The sequence below is a fragment of the Pteronotus mesoamericanus genome, unplaced genomic scaffold, assembly GCF_021234165.1.
Source record: "Pteronotus mesoamericanus isolate MK-2021 breed Mesoamerican mustached bat unplaced genomic scaffold, CSHL_Meso_final contig_50, whole genome shotgun sequence".
NCBI lineage: Eukaryota > Metazoa > Chordata > Mammalia > Chiroptera > Mormoopidae > Pteronotus > Pteronotus mesoamericanus.
In genome coordinates this window covers 9,087,661-9,102,097 of record NW_026555186.1, presented here as the reverse complement: position 1 = coordinate 9,102,097, position 14,437 = coordinate 9,087,661, and the positions used below count along the sequence as shown (strand labels likewise).

At 41.3% G+C, this 14,437-nt stretch overlaps 1 protein-coding gene across 1 annotated transcript in view; it reads right to left on the bottom strand.

Moving 5' to 3' along the window:
* Positions 1-4,440: 4,440 nt before the first annotated feature.
* The window catches only part of CTNND2 (catenin delta 2), an 821,124-nt gene continuing 811,127 nt past the window's right edge, over positions 4,441-14,437 (bottom strand). Inside the window, exons 22-23 of the mRNA XM_054578328.1 lie at positions 12,093-12,166; positions 4,441-6,221 (exon numbers count right to left, since the gene is read on the bottom strand). Of these exons, the coding sequence (XP_054434303.1) occupies positions 5,961-6,221; positions 12,093-12,166 (335 nt within the window). The 3' untranslated portion in view covers positions 4,441-5,960. The remainder of the gene's footprint in view (positions 6,222-12,092; positions 12,167-14,437) is intronic.

Below are 14,437 nucleotides of genomic sequence, written 5' to 3'. Positions count from 1 at the left end.
TGTCTTTCAAGGAAGTGTTGAAACATGGGGTGGTGGGGCCATGAGGCAAAGCCAGAATGAGACCTCAGAATCGTGCCTCAGTTCAGAAAGTATGGGCCACCATGAACCGTGAGTGGTGGGGTTAGTTGGGGCGCTATGAGAGTAGCTTCTCTCCATTTTCCCTTAGGGAACCCCAGTTTTCAGGGGTCCCCTCTGGTCATTTATACCTTGACTTCTACTCACACTGGGAACTTTCATCTACCTCTACCATAGGAAGACCCAGTTGTAAATAAGCTGATTTCTTTGAATGAGACTTAAAAATATAAGGGCCTAAATTATTATTGTAATTCTAATTACTGAGCAGAATTTCATCTATGCTATGCTAATTAACTTGATGAGGGAACCCTTTCACAATGTATCAAATTATCACATCGTACACTTTAAGTATCTTACAATCATATGTGTCAATTATACCTCAATAAAGCTGGAAAAGATTTTCAAACACTTGATCTTTCATTACACATATTCCTTCCACTTCCTATTTCTTTTGTTTTAGGTGTATTTAACCTTTTTCTGCCTCCACCTCAAGATGCATAAATATTATTAATATAAACATATTTAGCAAAAATCTTCTTTTTAAAAAAACCAGAAATATGTATGAGAATTGCCACCTGTTCAGAGATTCCAGAAGAGTACTACAATAGAAAAAATTGAGTTTTATTCCTACCCACCAAAGAATTTAATATAAGCTACATTATTTTAGGGCCTTATTCTAGGAATTTAGATATTCATACAACAAAAAGCTATTTGAAGACCGTTTTTTTGCCTGTACTCTATGATAATGCTATGGCAAATGCCAGATGTGGTAGACAGAATGGAGTGCCCCCAAATATGTCCATGCCCTAATCCCCAGAACCTGTGAATATTTATCTTACATGGCAAAATGGACTTTGCAGATGTGATTATACTAAAGAGCTGAGATGAGGAGACTATCAATGTATCACACAGGTCCTTACGAGAGAAAAAGGGGAAGCAGGGGAGGGAGAGAAAGAAAGAGGAGAGTGGGGGTGGGATTTGATTGAGGATGCGACTTGCTGGCCTTACACATGATATCAAGGAGTACAGGTGGCCTGTAGAAGCTGGAAAGACCAGGGAAGCTAATTCTTCCCTAAAGCCCCCAAAGGAACACAACTGTGATGACCCATCTTGGACTTCTGACCTTCAGAGCTACTAAATTTGTTTGTTTGTTTTTTTCCCACTAAGTTGGTGGTAATTTGTTACAGCAGCCATAGGCAACTAATACATCAGAGTTGTACCTGAAGCAGCCAGAAGCAACTGTGTGACATTATTGCTGGGACCCATGAACAACTGCCTCAGCACAGCCAAAGTTGCAAACAGCATTCTATCTCTTTATTTCTCTAAAATAAAATATGCAGTATAGGTCATTTGTACTGCTGCCTTCCGCTGCTCTGGGTGGTTCTGGAATCTGAGGCTTGTGGATGACAGCCAGCACTACCCTCCACCCCATGGAAAAGGGCCTCCTTCCCATGGACCTGCCGCCTTAGAGAGCTCCCGGTGCTTATGAACAGGGCTGTTTTGTTTGTTATATCCGTTTTCCAAAAATTTTTGTATCGTCCCTTTTACAGGATGACTTCCATAAATGTTGGTTGAATGAGTGAATGTTAATTACACATTTGTACAGCATTTTGCAATGTCATGAGCAGCATATGCTACCGCTGGCCTTTATTGGCTTGCAAGAGCTGGTTGTTAAATTTTGAGGAACTTGCAAACTTGTCAAATGCAGCAATTATTAAGTATTGAATTATAGAAACTTACAATGAAATTAATTATCTTGAAACTAAAAGTAATAAATACTCAGAATCCATCACAACCTAATTATTTCACTACATTTTACTTTTACCTACGCTCTTGAAGTTATTTATGTCTATTTTATCATATCCTGGAAATAAAATATTGGTCTGTTACTTAGCATCACTTCTAACTCTGAATCAATGACATCATATTGGGAGCTTGAAAATGGTGTGTGCACTAATAGCACAGAAATTGGCAAATGCTATAAAACAAGAATTTTTTCTTTGAATCAGTTATTAAACATTCACCAATATAATACTGGTCATAAACCTGATCTGATCTTCACAAAAACTTCCAGATGGCATCATTATCCCCAATTTTAGTATATATATGTTGCATCTATGATAATTGAATTGCTTTTCAGCCTTTTGGCTAAGATCAAGTGTAGTACAATAATTGATATTAATCAAGTAATAAATTTTAGAATTTTTATTTTTCTATAAAGCATTACTTCTTCGAAAAATAATGGCAGAAATATGGATTAAATTCCTGGCTGGTGTGGCTCAGTGGATTGAGCCCTGGCCTGCAAGCCAAAGGGTCTCCAGTTCAACTCATAGTCAGGGCACATGCCTTAGTTGTGGGCCAGGTCCCCAGTAGAGGGTGCATGAGAGGCAACCACACATTGATGTTTCTCTCCCTCTCTTTCTCCCTCCCTTCCCCTCTGTATAAAAGTAAATAAATAAAATCTAATATATATATAATAAAATTAAGGGTTGCCAGGTAAAATACAGGATGCCCAATTAAATTTGAATTTTAGAAAACAATAAAAAATTTCTAGTGTGAAAATATTCCAAATATTGCATGGGACATGCTTGTATTTTAAAACAATATTGTCTGTTTCACTTAAATTTAATATTAACCAGATGTTTTGCATTTTAATTTGTTGAATCTAGCAACCTTAAATACTATCTATGTTTACATGTTAATAGGAAGATTTCTTGCTCTATTCTTATTATTTTTTAAAATAGCTGTTCACTTTACCACTTACTCTAGTCAGCTCTCTCAAGTTTTACAAAGGTCAAAATTAATCCCATAAAATTGTTTACGATAACCTAGTAACTGGGCTAGTGACTTTGAATTCCCAATGAACTTCTACCTAAAAGGGATTTCTTTCTGGCTTTTTAGACATCTCTAGAACAATCTAAAACAAAACAGAACCATTTAAAAATTACAGGGTCTGGCAGAAGTAAGGCCTGCTTGAGTGTGGTTGGTAGGGTAATCATAGAGGTGTTATAATTTATAGTTTTAATTTGCACATTTCACCTAAAATGTCATATGATGTGCTTGAGTGTGATATTGTGTTGCAGAGTTACATGCTTATGATTTTGTAATAAAAAGGGAGCGTCCTTTGTGCCGGACCCTGTATAGTTTTCCTTTTCTGTTTGTGTTCATTTCATAACACAGTTTAGCAGCCATTCCCCTCCAGGTCTTAACAACACACTCAATGCCATAAGCACACTCTGGCACCAGGTCTGTTATTGCCAACAGGCTTTTTTGTTGTTGTTGTTTGGTTTAAAAATTCTTGGGAAAGAAAGTAAAGCTAGCTGCCTTTCAGAATCATAGTTGTTCAGTGAACAGACTATCTGGTTGGGATGTTTCCCTAATGGAGCTCATGAATGGGTCTGGACCAGTAAAGCAGTTACTGGCAAACCTATTACAGCGTCTGTCTTTGGACACCTGGCAATTGGAAGCTGGAGCTATTCATCTGGAGCAATGTTTCATTTGTTACAAATGCTCTTAGATGCTATCTTCAACAGGACCCGGGGACCAATGCCAATGTGTTCAGGGGGTGTGAGCTGGGAGCTGTAGAAACAGAGAAGGCAGTAATCATGTAATTGTTTCTTCTACCTCCACCTCTGAGGCTCCTGGCTGAATTAGGTCATCCCAGCCTGGCACAATGCTCTCAAAGAAAGAATCATAGGCAACAGGGAGAACCAGGTCTTCAAGGGTTGCAAATGTAAGGGGTGCAGAGACTCAAAATCATAAAGGAAATAAGAAGTTCCTGCTGGAAGAAGGATTTTTTAACATGTACATTAATTTCCCCCTGTACAACTCAAACCAGGGAATGTGTCCCGTTGGTACTTTTGGAAAAGTTAAACCAGCTATTAAGTTATTGACAGCCTCATCTATACCACAATCTCTACCTCAATTAACTTTTACTATTTCATTCCATGACATGGATGAAGTGGAAACATTGTGCTTAATGCTACATCTTTCTCTCTCTCTAGGGACTAAAGCTTTGCTGGGAGGAAATCCAGAAATGTAGAGCCCTATGGTAAACAGCCCAACAGGGTCCAACAGTGGAGGTAATTTGTAGGACAATGCATATGGAAATTTCCGTCTACTGCTGTATTCTGGAAATTAGCTTTTCATTCACAAAAATATGCATGAACAAAAGTATCTTTTGATTGTTTTTAAATGTGGAGAAGGAAACAGTGATTTTAGACTTGGAGCTGAATTAAACTATGTGGAGTGAAGGGGAGCAAGTTTTAAAGGAACATGGCAGCCAATTTCTTTTTGTTATTTAATGTTTTATTTTTTTTCCAAGAACAGTTAACATTTACTAGGCACCTATTGGCCTCAGTCACTTGCATCTAAAGAGCAAAGCTAATTTACCCACAGCCCGTGTTCTTTTAAATGGTTAGCCTTATTTCTTAGCTCTGTTAACCACTATTCTAACATTCGCTTCAAGTTCAATTTCAATAATCTAATCCATCATTGTCTACTGCTCTCTGCCACACGAACAAAAAAGTTTGGGAGGAATAAGGCGAGCAGTTTACATTTTCTGTGGATAGTTCAAGTAATTGGCCCCAAAGTGAAATTATTGAGTTGGCCATGGTTTATTGTGTTCTGAGGGCATAAAACAGGAAAGGAAATGGACCTGTAGAAAGAGTTGGTGCTGGAGAACGTGTGAATGTGTGAAAATCCTATAACTTCACTTCAACTGGCCTATATCCTGAGTCACTAGATGGTCAGAAGCATAGATAGAGTACGGAAGGAACAGACTGATGTACATTTATACTAAAAACCAAAGACAAAGATGAACAGCAGATGAAATCGCTTCTGTCAAAATAAAATCTCACACAGGTCATTTTTATACATACATGGACATACACACACCCACACACGCACAGACACACGAGCAAGAATGTGTATTTTGTAAGATAGGTCCTTGGAAATAGACATTCTTAGCAAATATGGATGACAGATCAATTGTAATTTATTTTCTTTTAACACTGTATCATCATAAAGAAAACTGGTATAAATGAAAAAATCTATTTCAAATATCTACATCTAAAATTTTAGGCAGTGAAAAAGCACTTTGTTGACAAGGAGTGTGGAATGATGTATGTTAATTGTCAGAAACTGCTGGATGCCTTGCTTAGTTGCCACAAACAAGTTCACATATCAGAACGAACAATACTGCTAAATATTCCTTTTTTTCCCCATTTTTTTTTGTTAAAACATACTGAGAATAAGAAGAAAAAAAAACTGGAAATCCATACATCTTTCAAAAGTTTGAGATTGAAGCAATATTTAGAACCATAGATGAGGAAACACTGCGGCATCGGTGTAATATACACAACGCGCTTCTCTTCTTTAATCTGTAATGTACATCAAATACTTTACAACAATGCATTAACAAAAGGCAAGAAACATCTTGCTGTACAGAGGAACCCCAATGCAACCGGAAGCCTAGAATCACAACGGATGAAGAGAGTAAACAAAGCGTGAGAAGCCGTCCCTCTAAAGTGTGTGACCTGTGCTGCCTGCCTCTGTGCTTGTAACCTTCACGCCCCGACCGCCCCTGTTGCTGCCGCCAGCCACCTTCAGTGCACAGCACTTCTTGTACCTTACAGCTCAATCTAGAAAGGTGTCACAATGTCATCTTTAGGATCACTTTAGCTTTCTATTGACGTCCAAGTTAACTTTCGATTCATTTAGCTTTCTAAAATAGTTCTTAATATTTCCTTACTGGTTATCACAGCCTTCCTACGGAACAGGCTTGAACAAACTAAATTTGCAGGGAAGAAAATTTAAAAAAAAAGCAATGTCTTGTGGTATGCATGCACATGCACTGTTCCCGGAGCGCCTCGTGCGCCCGCCCCTCACACCCAGGAGTCGGGGGAGGCGGGGTAGTGGCTCGTTTCATAGTTCAGTTCACTGTAGGGGCGGGCAGCTGAGTAGAAGTCGACATAGTTGCCGGTGGACTTGAGTCCCAGGTGCATGGTATACTCGCTGGCTGGAGGGCGATGGTGGACCTGGTCCTCAAAGAAGGACTCGTCATAATTTCTCGTGGAATTCTGAAACGGCTGGTAGGTCTCGTAATCTTTTCTGCTGGGCTCCTGTGGGACTGGCTGTGCTGAAACCTGCACAGGAAAGAAGAGCCACCTGGGTCAGTTTGTTTCCCCCATCCCACTTCCTCTGTCGGCCCGGCACTCCACCCCGCCTCGAAGGCAAGGCTATGAACGTCGTCCAGGCACTCACCGGAATCGCATGTCCCCGATACTGCCAACTACTGATTGCCCTTCTTTTAAAAAATTGGTTCCTGGGTCCACACGCTACCCATTCTAGATCATCTTGTTTGAAAAATTATTATTGTGGTAAAATATACCTAACAGTTACCATTTTAACTGTATAACTAGTGGCAGTAAGTACCTACACAGTGCTGTGTAACTATCACCACCATCCATTTTTAGAACTTTTTCATCGTCCCAAACAGAAACCCTGTCCCCATTAAGCATAATGTCCCATTTCCCCCTCCTCCAGCCCATGGCAATCTCCATCCTACCTGCTCTCTACGAATCTGAATATCCTAGATACCTCATATAAGTGGAGTCATATAATACTTATCCTTTTGTGTATAGTTCTTTCACTTAGCACAGTATCCTTAAATTCATCTATGTTATTGCATGAGAATGATTTCCTTTTTAAGACTGAGTAATATTCCACATATGAAGATACCACATTTGTTTATCCCTTCATTTGTTGATGGATACCTGGCTTGTTTCCACCTTTGGACCATTGTGAATAATGCTGCAATGAACATGGTGTACCAGTATCTGTCTGAGTCCTTTCTTTCAAAAGATTATTAATGACATTACTGGATCTTGTGGTGATTCTCTTCAGCTTTCTGAGGAATCTCCAAACTGCCACAGCAGTTATACCATTTTACTAGATAAGCTTTTTAAATTACAGAGGTATACACAAGGCACTATAGAACACAGTAGTTGATTTTCATTTTTCGTGCACTTTCTCTATCATAGCTAGGTGTTGCAATCCCAGACAAAGAGACAGTGAAGATGGACATGGTCTTATGATCACTCTGGCACCTTCTTGCCAGGGCAGAGGGCTGTGATCAGTAACTCTCTTGAGGAACAGGCTTCCTGGTAGTAGGGCCATTCCATCACACCTGCCTAAGTGGACAGGTACCACAGCCTTAGAAAGATACACAGAGAAGCATGTAATGAAAAAGAGAGAATCCATTCCAAGTACAGAATAATATACTCTGGAGGACCAAAATGTTTCCAACTTGATTCAACTAAGACTCGATGGAACTTGGGAATTCTGTGACATTATGAAAGCTTTTGTTGGGGGGAGAGGCTTCAGAATTGCCTAGTGTCCCCAAGCCCACCTCAGTGCTCCCTGTTCGCACTTCTGTCCTCTGCAGGTTACTGTCTGATTTAGGGGGCCTTGAAGGTTAAAGGGATCACAGGAGATATGTGAAGTCAAGCATTAGTTCTCTCTGCATGGCTGTAAGGACAGTAAGACAACAAAGTGTGTTCATGGGCTGATAATTAGCATTTGCATGTATGGGGGTAGTCTAACTATCCCCTTCCATTCTGGGGTCCCTTCCTAAGACTATGACCCTGAAGTGAGCAGACCCTCCCATGGTGTGGGGTGAGGGTGAGTCCCACAGTTGGTGCCTACAGGCATGCACAAGGCTCTGCTCATGTGCAATAATCAGGAAGGAGGTCTGATGTGAGTGATAAAACACTCTTAAAGAAACACAGTTTGATCACTTTCAAGCCAATTCAGTAATTCCCTATTAATTTAACTAAGGTTCAGCATGGAAACGTCCTCCGGAAATTGGTCTTAGTTAATAGATAATGATTTGTAATTAGCACGTTGTGTGTAAATGAATGCTTCTAATGGCCTGCACATAATTCTTCTCTCAAGTACATGAAACTCCCTCTTATAGGTAATTGATTTATACTAGTAATCAACCTGTTCTTCAAAGAAAGGGAGAGCTTCATCACAGCTGACATCCAGTATGCGCCACATTTCTAGTTAGGGGTAGTTGAATGAATTAAGTTTCTGTCTCACTGTGAAAGTCCACAGAATGTAGATGTTTGTTAACCTAAGAGCCTGGCTTTGAGGAAGGCATTTGGTACTAATCTGTGACATGTACAATTAAACGTTGCTAAGACCAAGCTAACGTGCACTTTGCTGTTCTTGGAAGAGATGTGAGCTAATGTTGAGCTTCTTCACTCCAACACTGTGCCACTCTCCAAGCATAGAGCACACAAAGGGTTAGAGTTAGGAGGTTTGGAAAAATTATACAGGGAGGGAGCTTGAGTTTACTGTGTTTCTATTTCTTTAGGCACTATATTCAATATTTAATAAGTTCTTCTTTAATTTTCATATAGTCATAAATGTATATGTATGTACATGTATGTCTCCTTCCCTCTTCCCTCATTCTCTCTCTAGCTCTCTCTCAATTTTCCCTCCCTTCCTTTCTTCTTTCCTTCTGTCATCTCAGTCTAGCTGACTCATGGTTAAATTAGAGAACTATTGGTATAGAAGAGGGAAAATGAGATAAGAAGGCAGGAGAACCATGCTGGAGCCTTTGCTGTGTCCAACCTGGGTGACTTAGGCAAACCTTACCCACCTGGAATGTCAGTTTTCTCATTTCTGGGGAACAACTGTTTCTGTCCTGCCCACCTAGCAGGACAGACTAGTTTCTAGACTGAGAAAACCAACTAGAAACTCAAGATACTGTTTTGTTGTCATGATTAACAATCTGAATGAAAACACCACATCCCTTTGTTTGTAGTTTATGAACAAAAATTCTGTTGCTATCTGCATGTATACAGTTATATATGCCATTTTCTTTATATGGATGGAGTGGACTGGTACAAGCGCAGTAGAATGTTTGGAATGTTTAAGTAGTTAACTCTTAAAATGAAACCTGTAACCTGTTGACTCCAAACATGAAACCAAGGATTACACACCTTATTTCGCACTAATGGTGATTTTGTCCGGGAGTCCTTAAGCTTGGCATTCACTAAACATAAGACTTGAGTCCCAGGTAGTTGCATTGGGAGCACCACACCTGAGCAGCAGCCCGGCTCATTTTCTACTGGCTCATAAAAAGCCTGGTTCAAGCATTTGCTCAGGCCCCTACCTCACTTGGCCATGAGTTGCTGTTGTCTCATTCTGAGTTCCACCTGAAACTAGTTTCCAACAGGGAATCACTTCTTCTCTGATATGAGTCACTGTCCAGCTGCCTTGGTGAACTCCGTGAGGCCTAGTTGGTAACTATGGTGAACTCTGTGAGGCCTAGTTGGTAACTAGGACACCCAGGAAACTAGAGCACTTAGCAGAGGCCAAGTTTTGACACCAAAACTGAACATGCCTCCTGGTTGAATTGTTCAAGATGGCCTTTTGCCATCTGAGAGGTTGTGAGGTCACTTTGGGCACAGTAAATTTACCCAAATGAAAGCATTCCATGGCCAGAAGGCCATGGTCATGTGCCCAGAGAATCCGAATCATAGATGATGTCTACAAGGTGGTCTCTAGATCTACTCTATTGGAAGAGTAGACCATATTGTCTCCCCTTTCAAATGGTTAGGATGACCAAACTTAATTCACTTCCCAAGAGGGGAACTGCAAGTAGACCCAAAGTTTATTCCAAAATAACAGAGTCCAAAATAAGTAAAATACTTTCTACTCCCCAAGTTCATTGGCATCGTATAATGATTTCCTTGGAAACTTTTTAAGGGAAAAAACAACTTTCTTTGGTTGACATTGAAAAATGTTTCTTGATACTAGAATGGAGTTAACAATCTGATTGCCTACTCCCCTTTGCTGGACCTGCTCAGGGAATAATGATGGCACTGAACGATGGCCACAGGACTCTGCTCTGCTGGTGGCCTGCTGATAACATTCCTCCTGGGCTGACAAGTAGTACAGAGCTTGGTATCCATCCCAGCCATTTCAGCAGCATTCGCCTGAGACCCTGGGGCCTTGATATTCACACTGAAGCTGAGTCAAATACATTCTAGGGCTCCTGGGAAAAAGGCTATAGTAGGTTGTTCTCTCTCTTGCTGTGGAGATGCCATCTTCACACATTAATTCTAATTTGCTTAAATGCTCCAAAGAGGCTTAGGTGAAAAAAAAATGTGCCCTTACCACCATTACGGACTGTCCTCTAAATCTAGGTTGCAAGCCATCCTTTGGAACCTCCAGCAGCCACACTGTGAGATGCCAAAGACCTCTGGGCTATGCTGGGGTGTTTCTTCATTGTCAACAAGAGCAGAATTCCATGGGAAAATGGCTGGTATAGAATAAGCTGATTCTGGTGACAAGTTCCTCTTGAGCTACCTCAACTAAAGACTAATCTACTCTTGGAGCAAATCAGGGTCCTATCACATCCTACAAGTATCTTAAAAAGCTGGGGACAGTTCACTCACAGTACCTAATATTTGCTAAAAGAAAAAGGTTGGATTTCCATAAACAGAGTTGGCATTTCCAATACATTTGTTTCTATTTTTCCCTATGTTTGGGTAGGCATGTTGACATGTGAATAGCTGGAGGCCACCCCTGGTGACCTCTGTTCTAGGGCTCATTCCTGACTTATTTATTCATTGGTCTCTTTGCTTTTAGCAACAGCTAGAATTGAAGGAGGCTGAGTAGATGTTAGTGATGTGTCAGGAGGGAGCAGGAAGTCAACAGGGGGTTGCAAACAGCACCAGATGTTTCAGGGGTGGCTGTGCATGAACTGGAAAATTGAGGGCAAAAGGATAATGCTTCTAACCACTCCTTTCTCCTGTTAATGGTTGATTAGAGCAAAAATAACTTCAGGTCTAGGAGATACTTTTCATGCCGTCTTCCTTCTTCCCTTGGAAACGGTTCTGTACAGGACATTCTACCTGCTGGAAGGGGGTCTCTTTTCTTTTTGGAGATGCTGCCCTGCTGGTTGTTGAGAAGTGTTCAAAAAACAGTCCACTGCCTTTCCATGTTGACTTTCATCTGGGGATTGTGATTAAGCAAACAGGTTTCAAGTTTATTTTTTCAGTCCACCTTTCCTGATGCATGAGAGGAATCTCATCAGCAAGAAGACCATTCTGGCAATGATTATTAGTAGCCAACAGGGTCAACGAATGTCATTCTTTCTATGATGACCATCCAAGGGGGAGAAAAGTATGAAGCTCTCTATCAATGAAGGAGCTAAGACTGTGCCTTTTGGCTTTTATAGGCCCCATAGAAACCATGGGAGAAATGGGCCTCAGTGAAGGTTTGCCAAATAAAACACAGAGACACAAGCTTAGATCAGTTCTTTAGGTATCTACTATCACAGAGCTCATTAAACCTGAATAGAGACAAAAATCACTTGGACATCTTGAGAAATGCGAGTCTGATGCTGGAGACCTTGGACAAGTTGGGGTTAGGGACAGAAAAGAATCTCTTTTGCATGTCTAACAAGCTCCTGGTGACATTGGTGCTGCTGCTTCTTTCACTAGATTTTGAGTTGCAATGCACTTTAAAATGCATTCTATTTAGCTGTTCATATTGAAGTTGATGAGTCTGTCTTATTAGGAACTATCGCTCATAATGAATACTTTCTTCTGAACGAGCATGGCTGGATGATAGGAACTGCTTAATTCCTGTCTAGTAATTAGACAATTTGTCTAGTAACCAGCATCTTACGCATGTGTAATTGGGGCTTTCCATCTTTCTTTTAGTTTTACATCATAGTAGAAAACTTGTTTTCTGCCATGAAATAAAGAGTGTGGTTGTGGTGAAATCTAAGACCTTTTCAAACTGGAGGGTGTTCTAACGGCTGCCAATGCCCATGTGGCTGCTGGGTGATATCTGAGGACAAGCAGGAGGGAACAGTACTTTTTAAATTATTATCCTTTATGCATTCTAGAGAGAAGTTAACTTATTTATATAATTCCAGGACAGTTCGCACAAATCGAAGGGAAATAAACACAAATGTTCTATATCTCCTTTACCTGGTTATGTTTGATGTCTTCAGTGGGCGCACCATATGAATTCCTATACAAAGTTGAAATTCCAGTATTTTGGGCTGAAAGCAAAGGGAAACAGATGTATTAGCAAAGAAAGCAAGAATTTCAAATGGAGGACAAATGGTTATCAAAGCAAGTTCCTGCCCTAACCATCTTGGTTTTTCGTGGACCATTCCAAGTGGAAGAAATTCTTTGGCCCCAAACACTTCACTTTGCATACGGATATTAAGAAAGAAGCATAGTTCTTCTATGAAATCGCCACATTTTGTCAGTCTCCTGTGATAATGTTCAGATTGCAGACAGGGTCAGGGCAGGTGCCGCAAACAGATGGTCATTTTGCAAGTTTTATGGCCTTCCTTTCTGGTGAAAACTGGTGGATAATAAAAGCTTGTCACTTGCACTGAAGCATGTGGGACTCTATATCAGCAGCTTTGTTTTTAGCAGGAGAGTGACAAGAATGAAATGTCTAATTCAAGCTCACGGAAGCGCCTGGTCATCTTTCAGACAGGTCATTTCTCTAAGGCCCGAAGGACAGGTGGGAAGCACCACCTGCGTGCGCTCTGCGCATCTGGGTGCCTGTGGCTTTGGAGTCCTGTTAGACAGACACAGGAGCCCCCACTTGGCCTTGGGAGCAGCCTGAGGTCTAGTTGAAAGGAAAGGATATCTCTCCCAGTTGCCAGCAGCCTCTGAAGGCTCATTTGCCCACTCTCTCCCCTGGAAATCAGGAGGCTCATGACACAAGCCCAGAGGAAATGCCCTGGGTACCAATCCCTTCATAGCAACTACAAGGTTATGATTAAAGAGAAAATTTTGAAAACTTTTTTGTAGACTTTTTTGTTTCATTGGGGTATAAAACACTCTAGTAATAAAGAGGGGTTTATCTTTTGCTTCCAGTATCTACAGGATAATGAAACAGGATGACACAGCATCTCTCTTGTCATGGAGACAGGCCACTTTAGGCACAAGGTCAGTGTAACCTATCATTTCACCCGCAATTATTACTAAGAGCACATAATAGCTGTGCAATAAAACTCCTCTTGGGGAATTTCACTTGGGAAGTGAGGGCTGAGAGGCTAGTTTCCATTTTAAACATCACTCAGATAGACTCTGGTTGAATACACATCACTCCTGTTTCTGTATCACTGTGAAAACCACCATCCTTTGCCTGGACCAATGCTACAGACTCCTCCTTGAAGGCCCAGTTTGTACTCTGCCCCTCCCTGCTCCTCCGTCCATCCCGTTCCCAAGAGCCAAGCAAGCATCTTGTTAGACAAGTTGGATTATGGTAAAAGCCAAGCTCCCTCTTGTGGCCTATGAGGTTCTGAATGATCTGGCCTCTGCCAGACTTTCTGCAGCATCTCCTGCTTGTCTTCCCCTGTTCAGGGAGCCTTGGCTGTGCTGGGCCGCTTTCCTCGCTTGAGCCTGCCAAGTTTATTTTGCTTCAGGGGTGTTGTACTTGCTGATCCTTCTCCCTGGAACTCACTTCCCCCAGACTCTGGACTGCTTCTCCTTGCTGGTGGTTAAGCTCTGGCCCAGATGTCTTCTCCTTGACCTTGTCAGTTACAGTAACCCTGTGCACCCAACACCCTCTCTTTCATTACCTTGTGCACCCAACACCCTCTCTTTCATTACCTTGTTTATTTTCTCCCTCCTGCTCCACACTGTGTCAGTACCTTGTTGCTGAGCTTGTCCTACTGCTTATCTTGTGTCTCTGCCTTCACTTAGGAGAGCAGAAGCTCTGCGAGGACAGAGATCGGTCTGCCCTAACACCTTTGTAGGTGTCCCTAGTATCTGGGACAGTGCCTGGCCTTGACGGATGCTCACAGAATGTATACTTTATTTTCTGAATGAATGAATATGAGGCAACCTAAGAAGGCCTGCCTTCAGAGCAGTAGTTTGATGATGGAAAATGTCACTTCAAGAATAAGGTGAAACATTTTTTTCTGTTAGAATCAAATGCAATTTTATTTGCTGGACCATGCACTATCATAGCCCTGGCCTTCCTGCCTGTTGTGTCTGTGGCTTCTGAGCTGAGCGAATCTGTCTGTCCCAGAAGTTCTCTCCTCTTGCTCTCTGTCCATGCCACCCATTTAGAGGAGGCTGTGTAGCTGAGATTGAACTTGTGTCTTTTGCAGACACATGAAGCAGACATCTTCACAAACGCTCTGTCCTTGTATGTGGAGCTCAGAGTAGACTCATAGAAAAATGCCTTTCCGTCTTTTATAGGCAGCTGTTTCCAACTGAATCAGCATACTAAAGATTAGAATGGCTTTCAAAGGCATGAGAAACACTGACAAAAACAGACTAGACCACTTGATGTAAAGGCATTT